The 16,834-nt window shown below is 38.7% G+C and overlaps 1 protein-coding gene across 1 annotated transcript in view; it reads right to left on the bottom strand.

The window, feature by feature from the left end:
* The window catches only part of THADA (THADA armadillo repeat containing), a 169,685-nt gene that overhangs the window by 118,000 nt on the left and 34,851 nt on the right, over nucleotides 1–16,834 (bottom strand). The window contains exons 23-25 of the mRNA XM_075707613.1: nucleotides 16,016–16,129; nucleotides 14,755–14,877; nucleotides 13,983–14,074 (exon numbers count right to left, since the gene is read on the bottom strand). Coding sequence (XP_075563728.1) covers nucleotides 13,983–14,074; nucleotides 14,755–14,877; nucleotides 16,016–16,129 — 329 coding nt within the window. The remainder of the gene's footprint in view (nucleotides 1–13,982; nucleotides 14,075–14,754; nucleotides 14,878–16,015; nucleotides 16,130–16,834) is intronic.

The raw sequence follows: 16,834 nt of genomic DNA on the forward strand, positions 1-16,834 counted from the left end.
CTCAGAGCAGAGATCCAGTTCTCCTATGCTCCCTTCACAGCTGAAAAACCCACGTGCTTTCTGTGAGACACAGAAACAGCAGGAAGCAGACAACATCCTGCAATGTAGTCTGAGGAAACATCTACATGAGGTCCACGGTGAAACTGCAGTTTTGGTTTAACAGATTAAACTCTAGTGTAATCTCTATGAGTGACAGGAAAGTATTTGACATGCTGCAATTCGGGTATACTATTAGATAAAATGGGTAAGTTAGAGAAGGAACAGGACTTAAGAAAGACCCAAAACGAACATGTTTCAAGTCAGTTATTGGTGGACCTAATCTATTGTTTGGACCAGTATTATTATCAGTTTAATTGAAGACCACAGTAAAAGAGTTAGGAGTTTGCCAATGAAAATCCATCAATGAAACAAGTTGTAAGGCACTGTCTGTAGAGAGGGAAGATTAAAACACTATGAAACAAAACTGGGTATCTTGAGGGCCTGAATACTAGAAGGACATGAAATTAACAGCAGATAAAAAGACTGCATATATGAGGACTAATTAAAAAATGTGTTACAACTTACGAGCTCATCAGCTGGAAATAGCAAAAGGATCCAAGCAATTAGTTGGTACCTTGGATCCCTCACCAAGAGGACGAAGACAAAGGGCAAACGTGATTCTGTACATCAACCCTGATACAGTCAGTATGGACAAGGAAGTACTAATGCCACTCTCCAACAATCGGGTAGGATGTAAACTGGATTAAATCCCAGCTAACTTCCAGCTAACAGAGCTGCTTAAAAAAAGCTGCTCACGTGACTAATGAAATAGAAGGCAAATTTGCTGAGAGGAGATGCGAAAAGCTCAGCTTGTTTTGTCTGGCAAAATTAACACAGATGGGATATATGACAGGCATCCACAAATACCTCAAGGGAAGTATCAGGAGGGAAAATAATTATTTAAAATAAAGGACAATGCTGGCATAACAACAATTGAGTATTAAATGGCCATGAATAAATACACATTGCAAGTTAAGTTTCTAATGATCAAAGCATCAGGATTCTTGAGAAGTTTTAGTTGGGAAGGTGGCATTCAGGGAGTCTTCCGGCAGAAACAGTGGGGAAAAAGCAAATTGTTTTTAAGATGCGACTTGATAAGTTTATAAAAGGAACAGCATAGCAAGCTTGTTTATGAAAAGAACTGAGTCAGTGTACCAGCAGGACCCTTGCTAATGTGTGCTCCTGTGATTTTGTGCCATGCTGATCCACATGGAAATTCCAGCCCCTTCTTAAACACATGTAGTTCAGCTGGTGCTGAACTTTTGCTGATAAGAATTATATAAATAACAACCACCAGGAACTTTCAAATCTCACCCCTGATGGCGTCAATCAGACTAAAACTATATGGAAGCAGATTCCAAAATGCACACTGGATGAGTATGGAAAAATTGCTAGAACTTCCTTTCAGAAGTTCCAGGCACTCAGTGATCACCCTTAAAAACTTGCTTGTATTTCACTCATTTTTAAACAAAACTGAAGTCTGCAGTGTGTTTCTGAAAGGGTGAACAGGTAGCTCACACCTTCTTAAAAAACAAAAACCCCCAAAAGAATTGCAGGTTTCACTTGACTTGAGAAAAGAGGAGCAGAATCTTAAATTTATGCTACAATGACCCCATTATGGTCAGCTCAAGGAGGTAATCTGCAAATTCCAGGGCAAGCACCATAACTGGAGTTTGGGAAGAGAGTGTACACGCTACTGAAAGGCTCCAAACTTGCCAGGTTTCAGAGTTTCACATCCATAAAGAAGCAACTGTCAAACAGCCTGAAGAAACTTGTCCATACATGCAACAGAGAATCCAAGAGTCTGGTGGGCATTCAAATAGACGGAACTCGAACAGATTTGTGACAAATGACAAAACAATTCTTGTAATTTTAAAATCATTCTTGGAATCTGTTCTTTCTTATTTATTAGGGAAAGCAGTTAAGCTACATTTTTATTAAGGCAGAAAACTTTAAAATGGACTAGAAAATGCTGTACTCGTCAAACAGGTTCAGCTTCACTCAGCTTTCTTATTTGGAAGCTAAAAGAGTACAGCTTGGATAACCAAAGCATTTGGGCTCGGCCACCAGGCCCAAAGGCTATCAGTGGGTTCAGTGGTTGTCAGCTGGTAACCAGTGGAATACTCCACAGGTCAGTTCTGGGACCCCTATGTCCCTCAACATTTTTATCAACAGCCTGGTTGATAAGATAGAAAGCACCCTCTGCAGATCTGTGGACAACACTGAATTAGGGGGAGCAGATGAAACACCGAACAGTAGAAGTTCAGTCTAGACAGACCTTGACAAACTTGAAACTTGGGCCAACAGAAACCTCATGCAGTTCAACACGGAGAAACACAAAATTTTGCACCTGGGCTGAATAACCCTGAGCATCAGCACAGGCTGAAAACCAACTGGCTCAGTAACAGCCCCATGGGAGAGAACCTGGGGGTTAGAGTGGATGCCAAGCTCAGTATGAGCCAACGGCACGTCCTCACTACAAACAGGGCAAACCACATACTGGACTACGTTTATTAGGATGAATGCGGCAGCAGATCAAGGGAAGTTATTACTCTCCTCTACTTGGCACAGCGAGACTGTATAAGGAATCCTCTATCCAGTTTTGGGTTGTCAGGTTCAGCAGAGATTAGAAGAAACAGGGGAGGGTCCAGCAAACAGCTACTCAGATGGACAGGGCCCAGAGTACATGCCCTGTGAGAAGAAGCTGGAGGAGCTAGGTTTGTTCGGTTTGACAAAGAGCAGATGCAGGGAAGATCCAACAGCAGCCTACAGCCACTTGAAGGAACCAAAGATTAGAGAGCTAAACTTCTTGCCGTAGTTGCAGACGGTATAGAAAGGACCAATGGTCACAAATCATAGCTTGAGAGTTTTAAATTGGGCAACTAGAAAAAAGGGGAATGAAACATTGGAACATGTTATTCAGAGTGGCTGTAAAATCTCCATCCTTGGAGAATCTCCACCACTGACCTGATCTAGTGTTGCTAACAGTCATACTTTGAATAGGAATCAAGGAAACAGGATCACGAGATCCCTTTACAGTTTCTACGATTATTATATTAACCTTGTCTTCTTAACAGATTAGTGTTTTTCTTGTCTTCCTGTATTTGTTGGCCATGACTAGCTACAGTGAACAATAGCTCCTGCTAAGAATAACAAAATTCTTGACATTTACCTGGTTTTTAGTAAGCTAGTAACTTAAGTCTTCAGTTCAGCAAAAAGTATTATTTTTGCCACAATGTACACTAGTATTTAAAATACTAGCTTGATGTGAAATAAAAATAGCCACTTAAAATTTTGTTTAATTCAGAAATAGTATACATTTATGAAAGCTCTTGATTAGCAGTCCCTCTGGCTGACAACCAGAGAACCATCACCATTCTTACTAAGAGACAGAGACAACAGCAACAGGCAAGTTCCTTTAGAAATAAAGATTATATATAAATTTTAAGAGTTCACTTCAGATAATTTTGTTTTAAAGAACATACCCAAGAGTTAAATTCCTGAAATCACATCCTGTCTCAGGACTCATGACAAGCTGCTTTCAAACTAACATTTCACATGCATAGGAGAACTTTAGCACTCCCATAGAAGACAAAATGACCGTGTAATTTTGGGGGGAGGCTTGAAAAGCTACAGTGAAGCCTGGAAAAAACAACTGTAAAAAACTGGTGCAATACATCAGCTAATAAGCCTAAGAGCAAGGATAGAAAAGATTATTGCATAGTTGTTTTTCTAGACCTAACATGATACAGGACACCTCTTCAGTGACAAGAAGGCTCAACTTTTCTATAGCCACATCAAGTCAGTTACAAAAAACAATTCAGATTTCATTTTTACCCCACATGAAATGAAGAACACTATGAAGGGGAAAGAAGAATCATTACAAAGATGTGGGGTTTGCACCTTCAGTAAAGATGTGGTGACTTTGCACCTACAATAAATCTAACATTTGTTTTGTTAGGAATTAGAAAATACTTAAATTGCAGAACAGTAAGCAAAATAGTTTAAGTTCATTGACTTGAAAAAACATTCTTTTATGCTACACAGCCGTAAAATAAATACTTAAAAGGAACTAAGAACATGCCACTGTATCTTGGTTTTCATTTTCCTTCAGATAGAAGTGCTAGAATAAACATTCTTACTAGTTTACGTTGCTGTGTTTTTATGAGGTTAATAACTGAACTGTCAATCAAGGCCTGTATAAATACAGTAGTTAAATACCTTCTGCTTTAAAAGCACTTTTATTTACAAGAGAGCTAGCCAAGATTTCCAAAGGACTGCATGGTCTGGTTTGCTTTGATCTCTTTTAAGTACAAGTTTCTTTATACCTCTTGTTTTGCTATTTATTATACCCTTTGTGTAATCAGGTACGGAAAGAGCACCTGCGTAGAACAAATACTTCAGGAAAAGTGTGACTTAGAGGAATAATTATGCAACACACAGTTCACTAAAATAACTTGTGAAGTCCTTTTCCAAGAGCACTTTTGTTGCTCTACTAGCAAGAGAAGTAAGGGCGTAATGGGCTCAGAATAAAAATAGGGGAACATCACTTAAACCCAACATCACAGACACAAGTTGGTATCTGTATCAACACATTGATCAACACTCAACTTTGATATGCATACACAAACATGTCTGTATACATGCATGTATATAAAATATAGCTTAAAATAAAGTATATATTTTACTTATGTAATTATTTTTAAGCAACTTTTTTTAGAAAGTTGAACTGTGTATATGCATGAGTGTGCACATGTGTGTATATACATACATATGTATGTATACACACACAAATAGACATGTATATATATCCAGAAAGTCACCAAGAACTCTGTTCAACCACTGCCTATATAAATATTATCTTTAATCTCTTGCCACAAATTTAGCATTGTGAATTTTACCTCCAAACAACCCACACACTTTTTCTCTGTCTGTATTCTGTGAAGAGTAACTGCTTTTTACTTAGTATGGTGAAGTTTATGAATAAGACGTGTGTACATTATGCATGGAACAAAACACAATATTTATATCAATTCATATTAATGAGAACTTCTATTGCTACAGCAGAAACTAAATAATCTACTCATGTGGTTAGGTTTACAGTAATTTTTGTTTCATTGAATGTATTTTACTCACTCAGTAGAAACAACCATTAACGTTATGCCCCTAATTTATTTAAAACAAATGAATGGACTGAAGTTACCTCAGGCCAGCACATATATTTTAGGATGTTTCACTTTGGGTACACTTTCATTCAGGTCACTTTACCATGTTCATCTTCCTATTTTCTGGCTCTGACTCAAGACAGCACATTACAAAGATCCTCCCTGTTCAGGAGAGCCCAGATACACATTGGCACACCAGCGCTTTAAGTGTGTGTTTAGGCCCCAAAGATTTGACGGGATTTATGTGGGTTAATGTTTTCCTGACTCTGTATATACAAGACAAAATCTTGAAGTAAAAATGGTTCTGTAGATTTTAGGCATTTCAGATAGATACACACATTGTATTCCTAAAATCAGCAGAAATCATATAGACACAGAGTATCCTCAACCTCAAGGAGAACAGTCCATATTTTCTGCTACAGGGGCTTTTAGATAGTTTTAGATTAGACTTGTAAAACAAACGGAATAATTGAAGTAGTAACACAGAGGGAAACATTTATTTAGGAGCTTGTTTTCAATTTGTGTCTGTTTCTGCACAAAACTCTCATAAATTTTACCTTCAATTTACAAGTTAGTAGCACCTTATCATCATTCCTATTATAAAGGCACCTAGAAATAGGAAGCCTGTTCAAAATTATGTTTAAACAAGCATATTGTTATTGAACTATTAATCAGTAAAAGCCGTAACGGTTATCTGAGTCAGCCTGAACTTTTGCATGTTTTCTTGAGACAGTTCTGAGATTAAGTCTTCTAAATCTGTCAAAGTCAATTAAAAAAAGAGCCGGAGCATTAAAAACAAAAAAGTTGAGCAAAATAAATGTGGCCTATTTTTGGCAGACAGAAGGGGGAGGGATTTCTTTTTAACAAAAACAACCCCCTCACAAGACAATGTACTGCGCCAAATCCTTAATAACTACTTCGCAAGCATTCACTGGAACAACTAAGGTGGCATGGAGGGGACAGGCTGCAAAACCTGGCACAGAAGGAGCTAGAGGAAAAGGACTAGAGGCATTTAAATGGCTTAGTCATCTCATGAAACCTCACTGTCACCGACCCAGTATTTCAACTGAAAAGCTGCAACAGATCAAGGTTGCCAGAGAAAATCCACTAGGGAATCACTAACAAGATCCAAGATAAAGCAATCCCAACCCTTCCCTCTGCAGCATGCGGTCCAAGAGGTACAGAGCCCAGAGGCCAGTTTTGTGAGTCAAGCTGCACTTGCGTTTCCCTGCTGGAGCCGGCACAAGAGGCTCAGCGCTCTGCTGCCTCACCGCTGCCCTTCCTGCAGACCCACCGCTGCGGTCAGCATCCTCTCACGCGTAGCTGCACCTCCACCGGCACACAGGACTTCTGCCAGTGCTGTGTCTCCAAGTCAGCACTGAGCATTTACAGGCTAGAGTTAATGTGAGCATCACCTCTAGTGAAACTCTCCTAAGGGCTATCCAATTCTACGACACTAATGTGCCACTACGGCTTGACCACATTAGTGCCACCAAAGTCTCTTTCAGCTTATCCCAAAATAGTACTGACCACTCTTTTGTGGGCAACACAGACCCACCTCAGAAGTCCTATCAGAGCCCAGTACGATGCACTGCAAACGTCTAATAAAGCTGCTGTTAAGACTGACAAAACATCATTGATGTAAGACAGATTTTTCAGCTGTTAAGTTGGAAATATTGGAAGCGTTAGCCTGCCAGATGTGGAACATTCAACAGGAATCATGTACTTCTGATGTATTTTATGTACTTTAAGCTACAACTCTAGAGTGGCTTAGTGAAAAGGAAGATAATACCAGATTCATTTAATTTAGGGATAATATTACGAAAAGAGAGGTTTGCATTAGAACATTCAATTTGCAGTATTTTTCTCTCACCCTTCACAGTGTAAAATACAATTATTTATGGTCTTCAAAACCTTAGTATTCATACAAAACCTTAATGTTAAAGAAAAAGTACATGTTGATTTAGAAGAAAAAAAAAAATCAACTTAGTGTTTTTAAAAGTTAATTTCTTTTTACTCAGTGACCTTCAGGTGTGCAAGCAGCCACTTACTGAGAAGTGCTGAACACTCAACTTGTAATAAGAACAAAGCAAGCAGAGGGCAGCCATGTATGTTAACTGCCTCACAGCCAATAGCGCATCTTCAAAACCTGTTCATATCTACATAGTTTTCATCTTATTATAATTAGAAAGAAAAGTTTCTCCTTTCCAAGTGCTTGAAGTTATTGATAGTCATCAACATTTACTGACAGCTATCAATGAAAATCCTTAAAGAAGTATTATGTAGATGGCAATTAAAGTTGTTCCTTTCTTTTCAAATATATCTAGATCAACATTGAGAACATGGCAGCATTCATACTCCATTTCCTAACAGCATGAATATTTACTCCACAGAAAGTGTGTGTTGACAGCAAAGTATTTTCCTGCATATGCATCTTCCCTTCACTAGAGTCTAAACACATAAGAGCTTCCCCCCTCCCAAAATGCAAATATATATATACACACAACAGTTACTTCATGTAAAAATCACCAGGTTGCACTGTACCATTTCAGCCTTGCTTAAAAACCTGCTTTTTAATCAAAGAGTTGAAGCTTTTCCTCCCTGGAACCTCCTCCACCAAGTTGAGAAGCTAAGGGAACCGTCCCCACTGCCCATCATTTCTTTTAACCCCAGCCTCTACCTGAGGCTATTGGTTATTCTTTCTGAGGACTTTGCAACATTTGTATTCCAACTCAAAAAATTCCGTTTTCAGATAAGCCAGGATGATCCTTTTTTATTACCCTAAAGACTAAAGCTTGTCCTAAGTCAAATGGCAAATTGCCTCAAAGGCAATTTCTGATCATGCTCATCCTTTAAAAAAAAAAAAAAAAGCCAGAAATACCAGGTATTTGATGAGAAGAGTCTTGTCTAGTAACAAGCAATAGCAGCTTTAATAGGCATTGGACTACAGACTGAAAAGGTCTCCGATATATGTGTGTATGTATATAGCACTGGACTACAGACCACTGGTCTGTACTGCAGTTTTTTTTATATATATATATATATAGTGCATATATAGACTATATATTGACACATATATATGCGTGTGTGTGTGCATGTGTATAAGAACTTAGATAAAAGTATCACTATTACTACAGTAACTCATTTGGGCAGAAGAGAATCCCTCTATGATGAGAAATTTGATTAAATTTCAAAATTAATTTCAGTTAACCTTGTATGTAAGTTATTTTGACTTTCACGTACAGCTCTGCATTAACTATCACAATATATATTCCATTTTATTTTCAGAATCTCTTATCTCAAGACATCCGAATTTTTCACGTGATGAATACTGGGCCTACAGTCAACCAGAACAAACATTTTCTTTAGACCATTTGTAATCTGTAGCAATGCTAACAGGAGAAAAAGCAAATATCTGTGGAAAAAACAGAATTATAAGCATACATGACACCCCAGCTTCTTGAAAAGTGCATGGAATCAGCAAACCTACATTGTAAATTGACTGCACAAGAAAACTGCCAGTGACTATTTAACCAAAACACAAGAGGCAAAACTCATCAGCCTACAGAACTCACTGCCGTTCAAAGTCCTACTTCATTCAATTCGCATTAAACCAAGTGTAGTACTTAGGTTTTCAATATGCCCCTCGGAGTGGTCCTTCCAGAGCGGCCAGTAAGAGGACGTGGCTGGGGGCCGGGGCCATGGCAGCCCCTCTCCAGAGCTGCTGCTGGGGTGGGGGGCTGGCCCCGGTGCAGCCCCGGCCCCTGCAGCACAGGAGCAAGCGCTGAATGGCAGTGGGGCTGGGGAACAGGTCGCAGCTGATCGCCTGGTAGCTAGGCAAATTAGGATACAGAACTAGCATCCTCCAAGTATGAAGTGACCGGCTAAACTAACATCAGTACCTGTGCTGTGAAGGGCTTGGAGAAGGGTTATTTTCTCTAAAGCATGCTGTGATGTATCTACACCGAACACGCTTTCTGTAACCAAATATAAATGGGCTAATTGCAAAGGCTCCTTTCCAACCCTCCCTCAGTACTTTGCATTTATGTGGCTAGAATTTCATTCTAAGTATTGTAGATTTGAAATTATCATAACATTTAAGAAAATTATATTCCCAACTCAAGTATACAAAAACTAAACTAAACCCCGCTACAGGTGTTAAAAGGACAATTTTTAAAATGTCAATTATCTGGAATTCAAAGTATCATTTAGCCAAATATACACACACACATATACACACACAGACACTTACAGCAGCATTAGAAGTTTTGATACAGTCTTTCTCAGAAAAAGAGATTCCAGAGAAAATGTCTTTGTTTCTAACTTTCTTTTCACTAGAAAGACAAAGCTCAACCTGTATAGTTGCATGGACCACTGAACAGCTTTCCCACAACTTCTACCTCTTCTACTTGCAAGAACTGCACACAGTTGTTATTTTCCCAGTATTAATTTTCCAACTCATTATTTCCTTGCCCATGTTAAAATTAAAAAGACACATCGATATTTAATGAAAACAGGATATCACTGCATCTCCTGTAGCGGATGATGTAAAGCACTCCCTTCAAGTTTCCAGTGAACCCTTAAGAATGAAGTTTGGCATCAGCCCAGAGTTCTGCTCAAGAAATCCCTCTCCTTCACTTCACCAGGTCTCCTCTCCCCAGTTGTACCAATACAGCTGTTGATGCAAACACACTGTGGATGACCCACAGCAGAGCCCCACTGACAACTGAACCAGCACAACCAAGCAGCGGGAACCATGACGTAGAGTTGGTAATTTCTTCAACCTGTGTCTCCTCAAACTGCAGACCAAGTTTTCAGAGAACAGACCTTCTCTAGCATAATCTAGTATTGCCTCGTCCTCAGATTGAGACAGACAGTTCTGGTTGACCTTCTGTCGTGGTTTAGCTCCAGCCAGCAACTAAGCACCACGCAGCCGCTCGCTCACTCCCCCTGCCCCGGTGGGATGGGGGAGAGAATTGGAGGAGTAAGAGTGAGAAACACTCCTGGGTTGAGATAAGAACAGTTTAATAATTGAAATAAAGTAAAATAGTAATGATAATAGTAACAGTATAATAATGATAATAATAATAACGATATACGAAGCAAGAGATGCACAATGCAATTGCTCACCACCCGCCGACCGATACCCAGACAGTTCCCGAGCAGCGATCGCTGCTCCCCGGCCAACCCCCCCCAGTTTCTATACTGAGCATGACATCATGTGGTATGGAATAGCCCTTTGGTCAGTTTGGATCAACTATTTTGGCTGTGCCCCCTCCCAGTTTCTTGTGCGCCTGGCAGAGCATGGGAAGCTGAAAAAGTCCTTGACCAGCATAAGCAATACCCAGCAACAACTAAAAACATCAGCGTGTTATCAACATTCTTCTACTAAATCCAAAACACGGCACTATGCCTGCTACTAGGAAGAAAATTAACTCTATCCCAGCCAAAACCAGGACACCTTCCTAATGCCCTTTCAATGATCACAAAGCCCAGCTCAACACGCTTTCCTGCCTCTGCTCTCCAGTACGGATGGCCACTGCAGATGTAACTTCAAATGTCTGTCAGCAGAGTTTGGCATCCCCTCACTCTCTTTGTCATGGAGTGAGGGGGGCCCTTTCACACAGTTCTACTGCAAACACCCAAAATGACACAGGAAGCAGGGAGAGGGGGGAATGACAGGGGGATGACACACCCAACACCAGAAATCAAAACAAAAACCCAAACCCATCATTCTTTTACATATGCCTGGAAAAAAAAAAAAACAAAACAAATTAAATCAGGTTACTGATCAGACATAGGTATAGTTCATTCAGTCATTCAATCCAATGCTTCACAACTGATCAAGACTGTCAAATAATGGACCACCACTGTGTTGTCATTATGTAAACACCCCAGCTGCATGGCAATTATAATGCACAAAATCAACATAAACAGGGAAAGGAACATAACATGAGCAGACTAAAAGTGGCAAAAGACATGATAGGCCTATAATTTTTGCATAAAGGATACTATATGTGACTCTTCAGTGGAGATAAAGAGAAAAAAAGGGAAATGTAACTCAAAGTTTGTTAAAGAAACACAGCAGTGAAGTTGCCAGTTCTGTTCCAACAAAGCTTCCTTCTGGAAGTCTACACAAACTCTCCACCACCCCAGTTGTATCAGTTTCATAGGAACTCTTCCTGAGAAACTACCAGAAAAGTCCACTCTCTTTTCGACAGATGCCCAGAATAGCCCAGCAGTAAGTTAACTCCCTGCTTGCACAGAAGAGACAGATTTAAACCCCTAACCTAAATCAGGCAAACTGCAAACCTATGCAAGGTCCTAATGGCAGAGTTGGTCTCTGCCCAGAGACAGACTGCTTCGTAATGCAAACAGAACATCCTGCAGGCAACAGAACAAGCAGCCTAAACCCAGATGACTTTCACACAAGTTCCTATAGATGCAGCTTGCTAAAATGCTAGTGCTTTTGAAGTAAACTGCCAGATTTAAAAGTGGGGAAAAAAGAAATTACTTTGTTTTACTATATGAATTCTGTTCTGACAAAACACTAAACAAAAACAAGTTTAGAGCTCCCAAAGAGAAGTGCCCAAGCACAGCTGCACCCCAGGGATGTAGCTGCAGGCAGCTGTGCAGCAACGGTGACACCTCGTGGTGCCAAACCACTGAAACACAGCATCTTCCCAAACACAACCTACCTTAAACCCACTGGCGGGGTTCAGAGGAAGAAGCTTTATAAACAAAATAGCCAAACAAACTCTCCATCATTCTCCTTCTAAACCAGTATCTCCTGTAGATATAGGAGTCAGAAACCTGAAATCCAATCTCTGCCTCTGTTTTCATACCTCCTGTCTGTAGAAGAGTTTTCCCATTCCCTGTTTCGTGGTACTGACAACTACATATGGGAAACAGTAGAACTGAGTACGTACAATGTTTAATGCAAAATTGCTAAGTGAATAGAGGAAGAAAAAGAAAGCAGCCCAGCTTTAACATCTTTTGGCCAAATTGACTACAAAGAAATTACTGTAAACAAAAAAGCTTCAGAGAAGTAAGTCGACAGTGCCAGCTACACAAAAATTAGTATTGTTTTTAATGAAATCAATTCAACTATACAAAAGTTTACTGGTATCTCCCATCCCCAAAAGATGCTCAAATGCATTGTTTTCTGCAACTTCACAAACAGAAATCTCATCACACTGTATGTATGTGAGAAGTCAGTTTGCCTTCCTACTGCAGAACTTAGTGTGCAGTTTTTCCCTACGATACAAGCTTAAAAAAGCTGAAAATCTTTCAATAAATGCTCAATATCGAAATTGGGGGGAAAAAAACCCCAAAAACCAAATTTAAAAGCTGTTACAAAAACAAAGAGAGAAGGCAAGAAGTGAGAAACACTTTCTATTGCTCTGCTTGGGTTTCAGGGGTTATGGGAGTGAATTCCAGGTTTGGGCAAGAATGATTTGGGTTTATGACAAAGCAGGGATAATTTCATGCAGTAGGGGAGATGACATTTCAAATAATTTTTAGAGGAAGAGTTATTTTCTAAGGGAACTCTCCCTCCAATCTCCCACCTGTTTTTCTTCCTCATATTCATATATGCATAGTAACTAATTTTTGAAGTGACACCTGAAATTAATTATTTCAAACAGCTAAAATGGCACCTATCTATCATCTAAAAGATCTAAAAAAAGGATAGAAGACTAGTATCATCCCAGGACATTCAGTTTCTCATAATGAGCATGAAAATTATATTAGCTACACAGATCAACGCTAAGGAACCACTGTATAATGAGTTAAAAAAAACCCAACAAAACAAAAAAGAGTGGAATTTTTGAAGGTAGATGGTAACAATTGCCTTCTTTCAGAAACTGCATACCTTATCTGTAATTTGAAAATCCATTAGGAATTTCTGAAATGGTTACCATAATATCCATAGTGTGACCACTCTATGGCCCCACAGACTCACCCTGGAGTATTTCTTAACGAGTTTATTCTGCGTCCGGGGTTATTTTCACATCCCTACTAGAGCAGGAACCTCAGCTACAGAGCACAGGGCATGGGCATGCTTCATTTGCTGCAGAAGCTACAGGAAGGGGCTGAAGGCCAAAGAAAACATGGGGGTGCTTGTGCACTAACTGGAGGGTGCAGACGAACAGGAATGCTCAGGACTGGGGAGTTTTAAGAGTCAGAGAAGAACTGGTTTTACGTAAGAAAGTGAAATAGTAGAGAATCTGGAGCAGGACTACAGAGTTCAAGGGCAGAATCCATCGGAAGAGAAGCAGCTTCGCAAGCTGCAATTTTTGGAGCTTGGAGGAAAGACACATGAAAGAGGGACAGGGTGTTTGAGAGTAAGAAGACTGAAGGGAAAAATCTCAAATTAGTAGGGGTGAGATTACCTCCAGGCCTGCTCTAGAGGTAAGGGAACACACATGTGACCATTGCTCCTCTTCTCCTTCACCCACCTCTGTTTGCTGTCAAGAGCAAAAGGGCTAGTTTGTGACCACAAGAGAGACTGGGCATTTGGAAGAGCCGCTGGTACCAAAACCTCCCAGCAACATTCCCCTTCCACGAAATTGCACGTGAGTACAAATTAACTCTCAGTGCTTAACAGCAGATATTTTTGGCCCTACCAGTTATTTCTTGGCAGCACAGTTTAAGCAAAGCTAGATGTTTTTGTAACATCATGATTCAAATATATCCATAAAGCAAGCAACATTTTCAAATTGTTGTTGGCTAAGGTCATGTTTTGCAAACTTACAATTGGTACCAAGTGAAGCTTACCTATTTTTTTTGGAATTTTCATCTTTCCCTCTTTTAACCCCAAAAATTCTTGTAATCAGAGCACTAAAAAGAAGTGTAGATGAATTTCTTACCTAAAGGAAAAAGAAAACAACATGAACTATGTTTTAAAAATCCCTCTGAAATATACTAATATTTTTTTAAATACAACCACTAATGTACAGTCGAAAAGAAGAACAGCTGAGTAAAGGACAGAGCATGCCTACTGTTCAGAGGTCAGCACATGGAAACAATTAATTCAGTGCATCTTTGCTCTTAATCAAGATAGCACTACTAACAGAAAGTCCAGATTTTTGGGAGATGTCCATCTTTAATATAAGGGATACATCCAGATTTCTAGTGGCTCAAAGCACTCACTCTTATGCATGGCAGACCATGAAATGTTCTACCTTAATATGCCATATGGAATACTATCTTTTATTGAAAAGCAAAGCAACAGTGAGAATGAATGTAAGTGCACTCCTTACTAGCTAGGAGCACTGACTCAAAATTTAACAGCCAGATATATTTTTACCTATAAGGTAATCTTTGTCCCTACTTTTTGTCAATATCAGCACTTCACATCACAGAAACATGAAACAAAACCAGAAAAAGGTGACCAAAACAATGACTTTTTTGCAGGTCTACATTGTACCTTAAAATATTATACCATATAACATTCCTGAAATCGTGGTACTACCATTTATAAATATGACCAAAACTTCACTGAACAGCACCACTCTATATCCTGTTAAATCAGAAAGAATTAACTTACTGCCCAGACAGGTGACATAAAACCTAGAATTGCTGCTTGTATTCCATCTGCAACATAAGGCATGATGTTTTCACCTAAACGTGTATCCCTGAATAGTGCCCGAAGGATATTTAAAGCATGAACCTGTGGGGGTAGAAGAAATATAAGAAAAATATATATTCATTGGAAAATATCTTAAATTTGGCGTATGTTAATTACAGCAGTGAACATGCTAAACAAAAATAATCCATATGCACATTTACACCACTTTATTTCCATATTAAATACAAGAATACTGCTATTAAAAATATATTAAAACAGTGCAGCAGTAAACACTGTTAAAACCAGCTACAGTTTAAAAATATATTCCTCTAACAAGTACAGTCCAGCCATTGCAAGTGAAGGCCAGCATTCTTTTTTCCTTAGCTTATCATGGCTGTAAAAATAACTTTCAAAGTTTAGAATCATCTTTTCCAACATTCTTGACATGCTGTAGATACTGTGAGAAAAAATAAACTACAGCTCACAGGAGGACAATATTAAGCTAAAACTGACAGCCAGGCTTGCTTCACCATATGCAGCATTTTCTGATATTTCTCTGCTCTCTGTAGGGGAAGGTGGTAATCTGTGCAGCTTCACAGATTTTGACAAAGCTACATAAATTTATACCAGCAGAAGATCTGGCAGAGCCATTAGAACATACTTCTATGTATTGTCAACAAATTGTGGCTTGCACTTACAAGCAGAAAGATGGAAGTATCCGATAACAATGTTTTGAAGATAAAGATCTTGACTTTTTAAAATAAAATTTTTATGCATTCCAAATGTATATATTTAAGAAGTTACCAAGTATGCATAAAATCACTTCTCATGTAGTATTTTACTGCATACAATATGATTTATGCAACTCATTTATTTACTCTAAAGGTAAACAAATGCTTGCTTGTTAATGTCCTTGTAAAAAGGAAATTACTCGTCTATTTGTTTAGAAATACACTACAGGCAGTAAACGGATCATATAAATTCCAAATGAGTATGACTGTATTTGCTGTACTAGGAAAAAAACCTGTGAAATTACACCTAATGCACTTTTTAGTATCTTACGCACTTGCAAATTCCAGTGACTTCATAACCTCTGCACATGCAAACACGTTTTAAAATCTAGCTATAGATAACAAAAACAAAACATCCTTATTAAAAACACACACAAATTTCCTTAACTGTCTGAAGTAATGCGAATGCTTTTTTGACATTTGCCTTCTAATGAGAGGCTGTATTTTACCTGTGGAATTACACTTGATGATTCATTCAAAGGTGCAGCCAAAGATATCAATTCTGTCATTGTCATTTTCAGCAAATCTGTTTTGCTCTTCTTTGGTTCTGAAGCTAACAAAGCCTACAGAAGGTAAAAAAAAAAAGAAGAAAAAAAAAGAAAAAATTCCGATGTTTCTAGCCATTTTTCTTTACTACCAGTTCTGCTCCACGTTCCTATCTTTACCATATTACAGCCTAGCTTCTGACATACACAAGGACTAAAGAAAAATTTGCAAAAAAAGTTTCAGTTTTAACTCTTAGTTTTGTTCAAAGCCTCTTAGCATTCAATGTTTCAGTAAGAAAACTTTGCTCATGCACTATCCATCTGCCTAAGAAAACGTGCTTGTATATAACATAATAATTATTCACACACCAAAAAAATCATAGTATTTATTACAGCAAAAGTATCTGCCATATTATACATACTTACAATTCCTAGTATGGACATTATTTAGTTTAATAACATACATATTTAACATGACACTGGCTGGCCAAAGAATAAATCCTGGTTCACAAAGCAGGATAAAACAAGCAGCACATTTCTAAACGGAGAGAAGAGATGCATCCATCTCCAAATAGTAGTTCAATGGATAGGACATCCAGATGAGATGAAAATACTCTAATTTAGTCCTCTAAAATTCAGGACTGGAATTAAAACAGTCTTTCTCTCTCTGTCTAGTAGCTCTTGTTGAATTTGTCCAACTTAGTACAAATGGATAATCATAAATCACTTATTTCTAATAAAAAATTATTATCCATTTGTGTTTGGGGGCCCAGAGTCTGTTCA

The sequence above is a fragment of the Pelecanus crispus genome, chromosome 3, assembly GCF_030463565.1.
Source record: "Pelecanus crispus isolate bPelCri1 chromosome 3, bPelCri1.pri, whole genome shotgun sequence".
Classification (NCBI taxonomy): domain Eukaryota; kingdom Metazoa; phylum Chordata; class Aves; order Pelecaniformes; family Pelecanidae; genus Pelecanus; species Pelecanus crispus.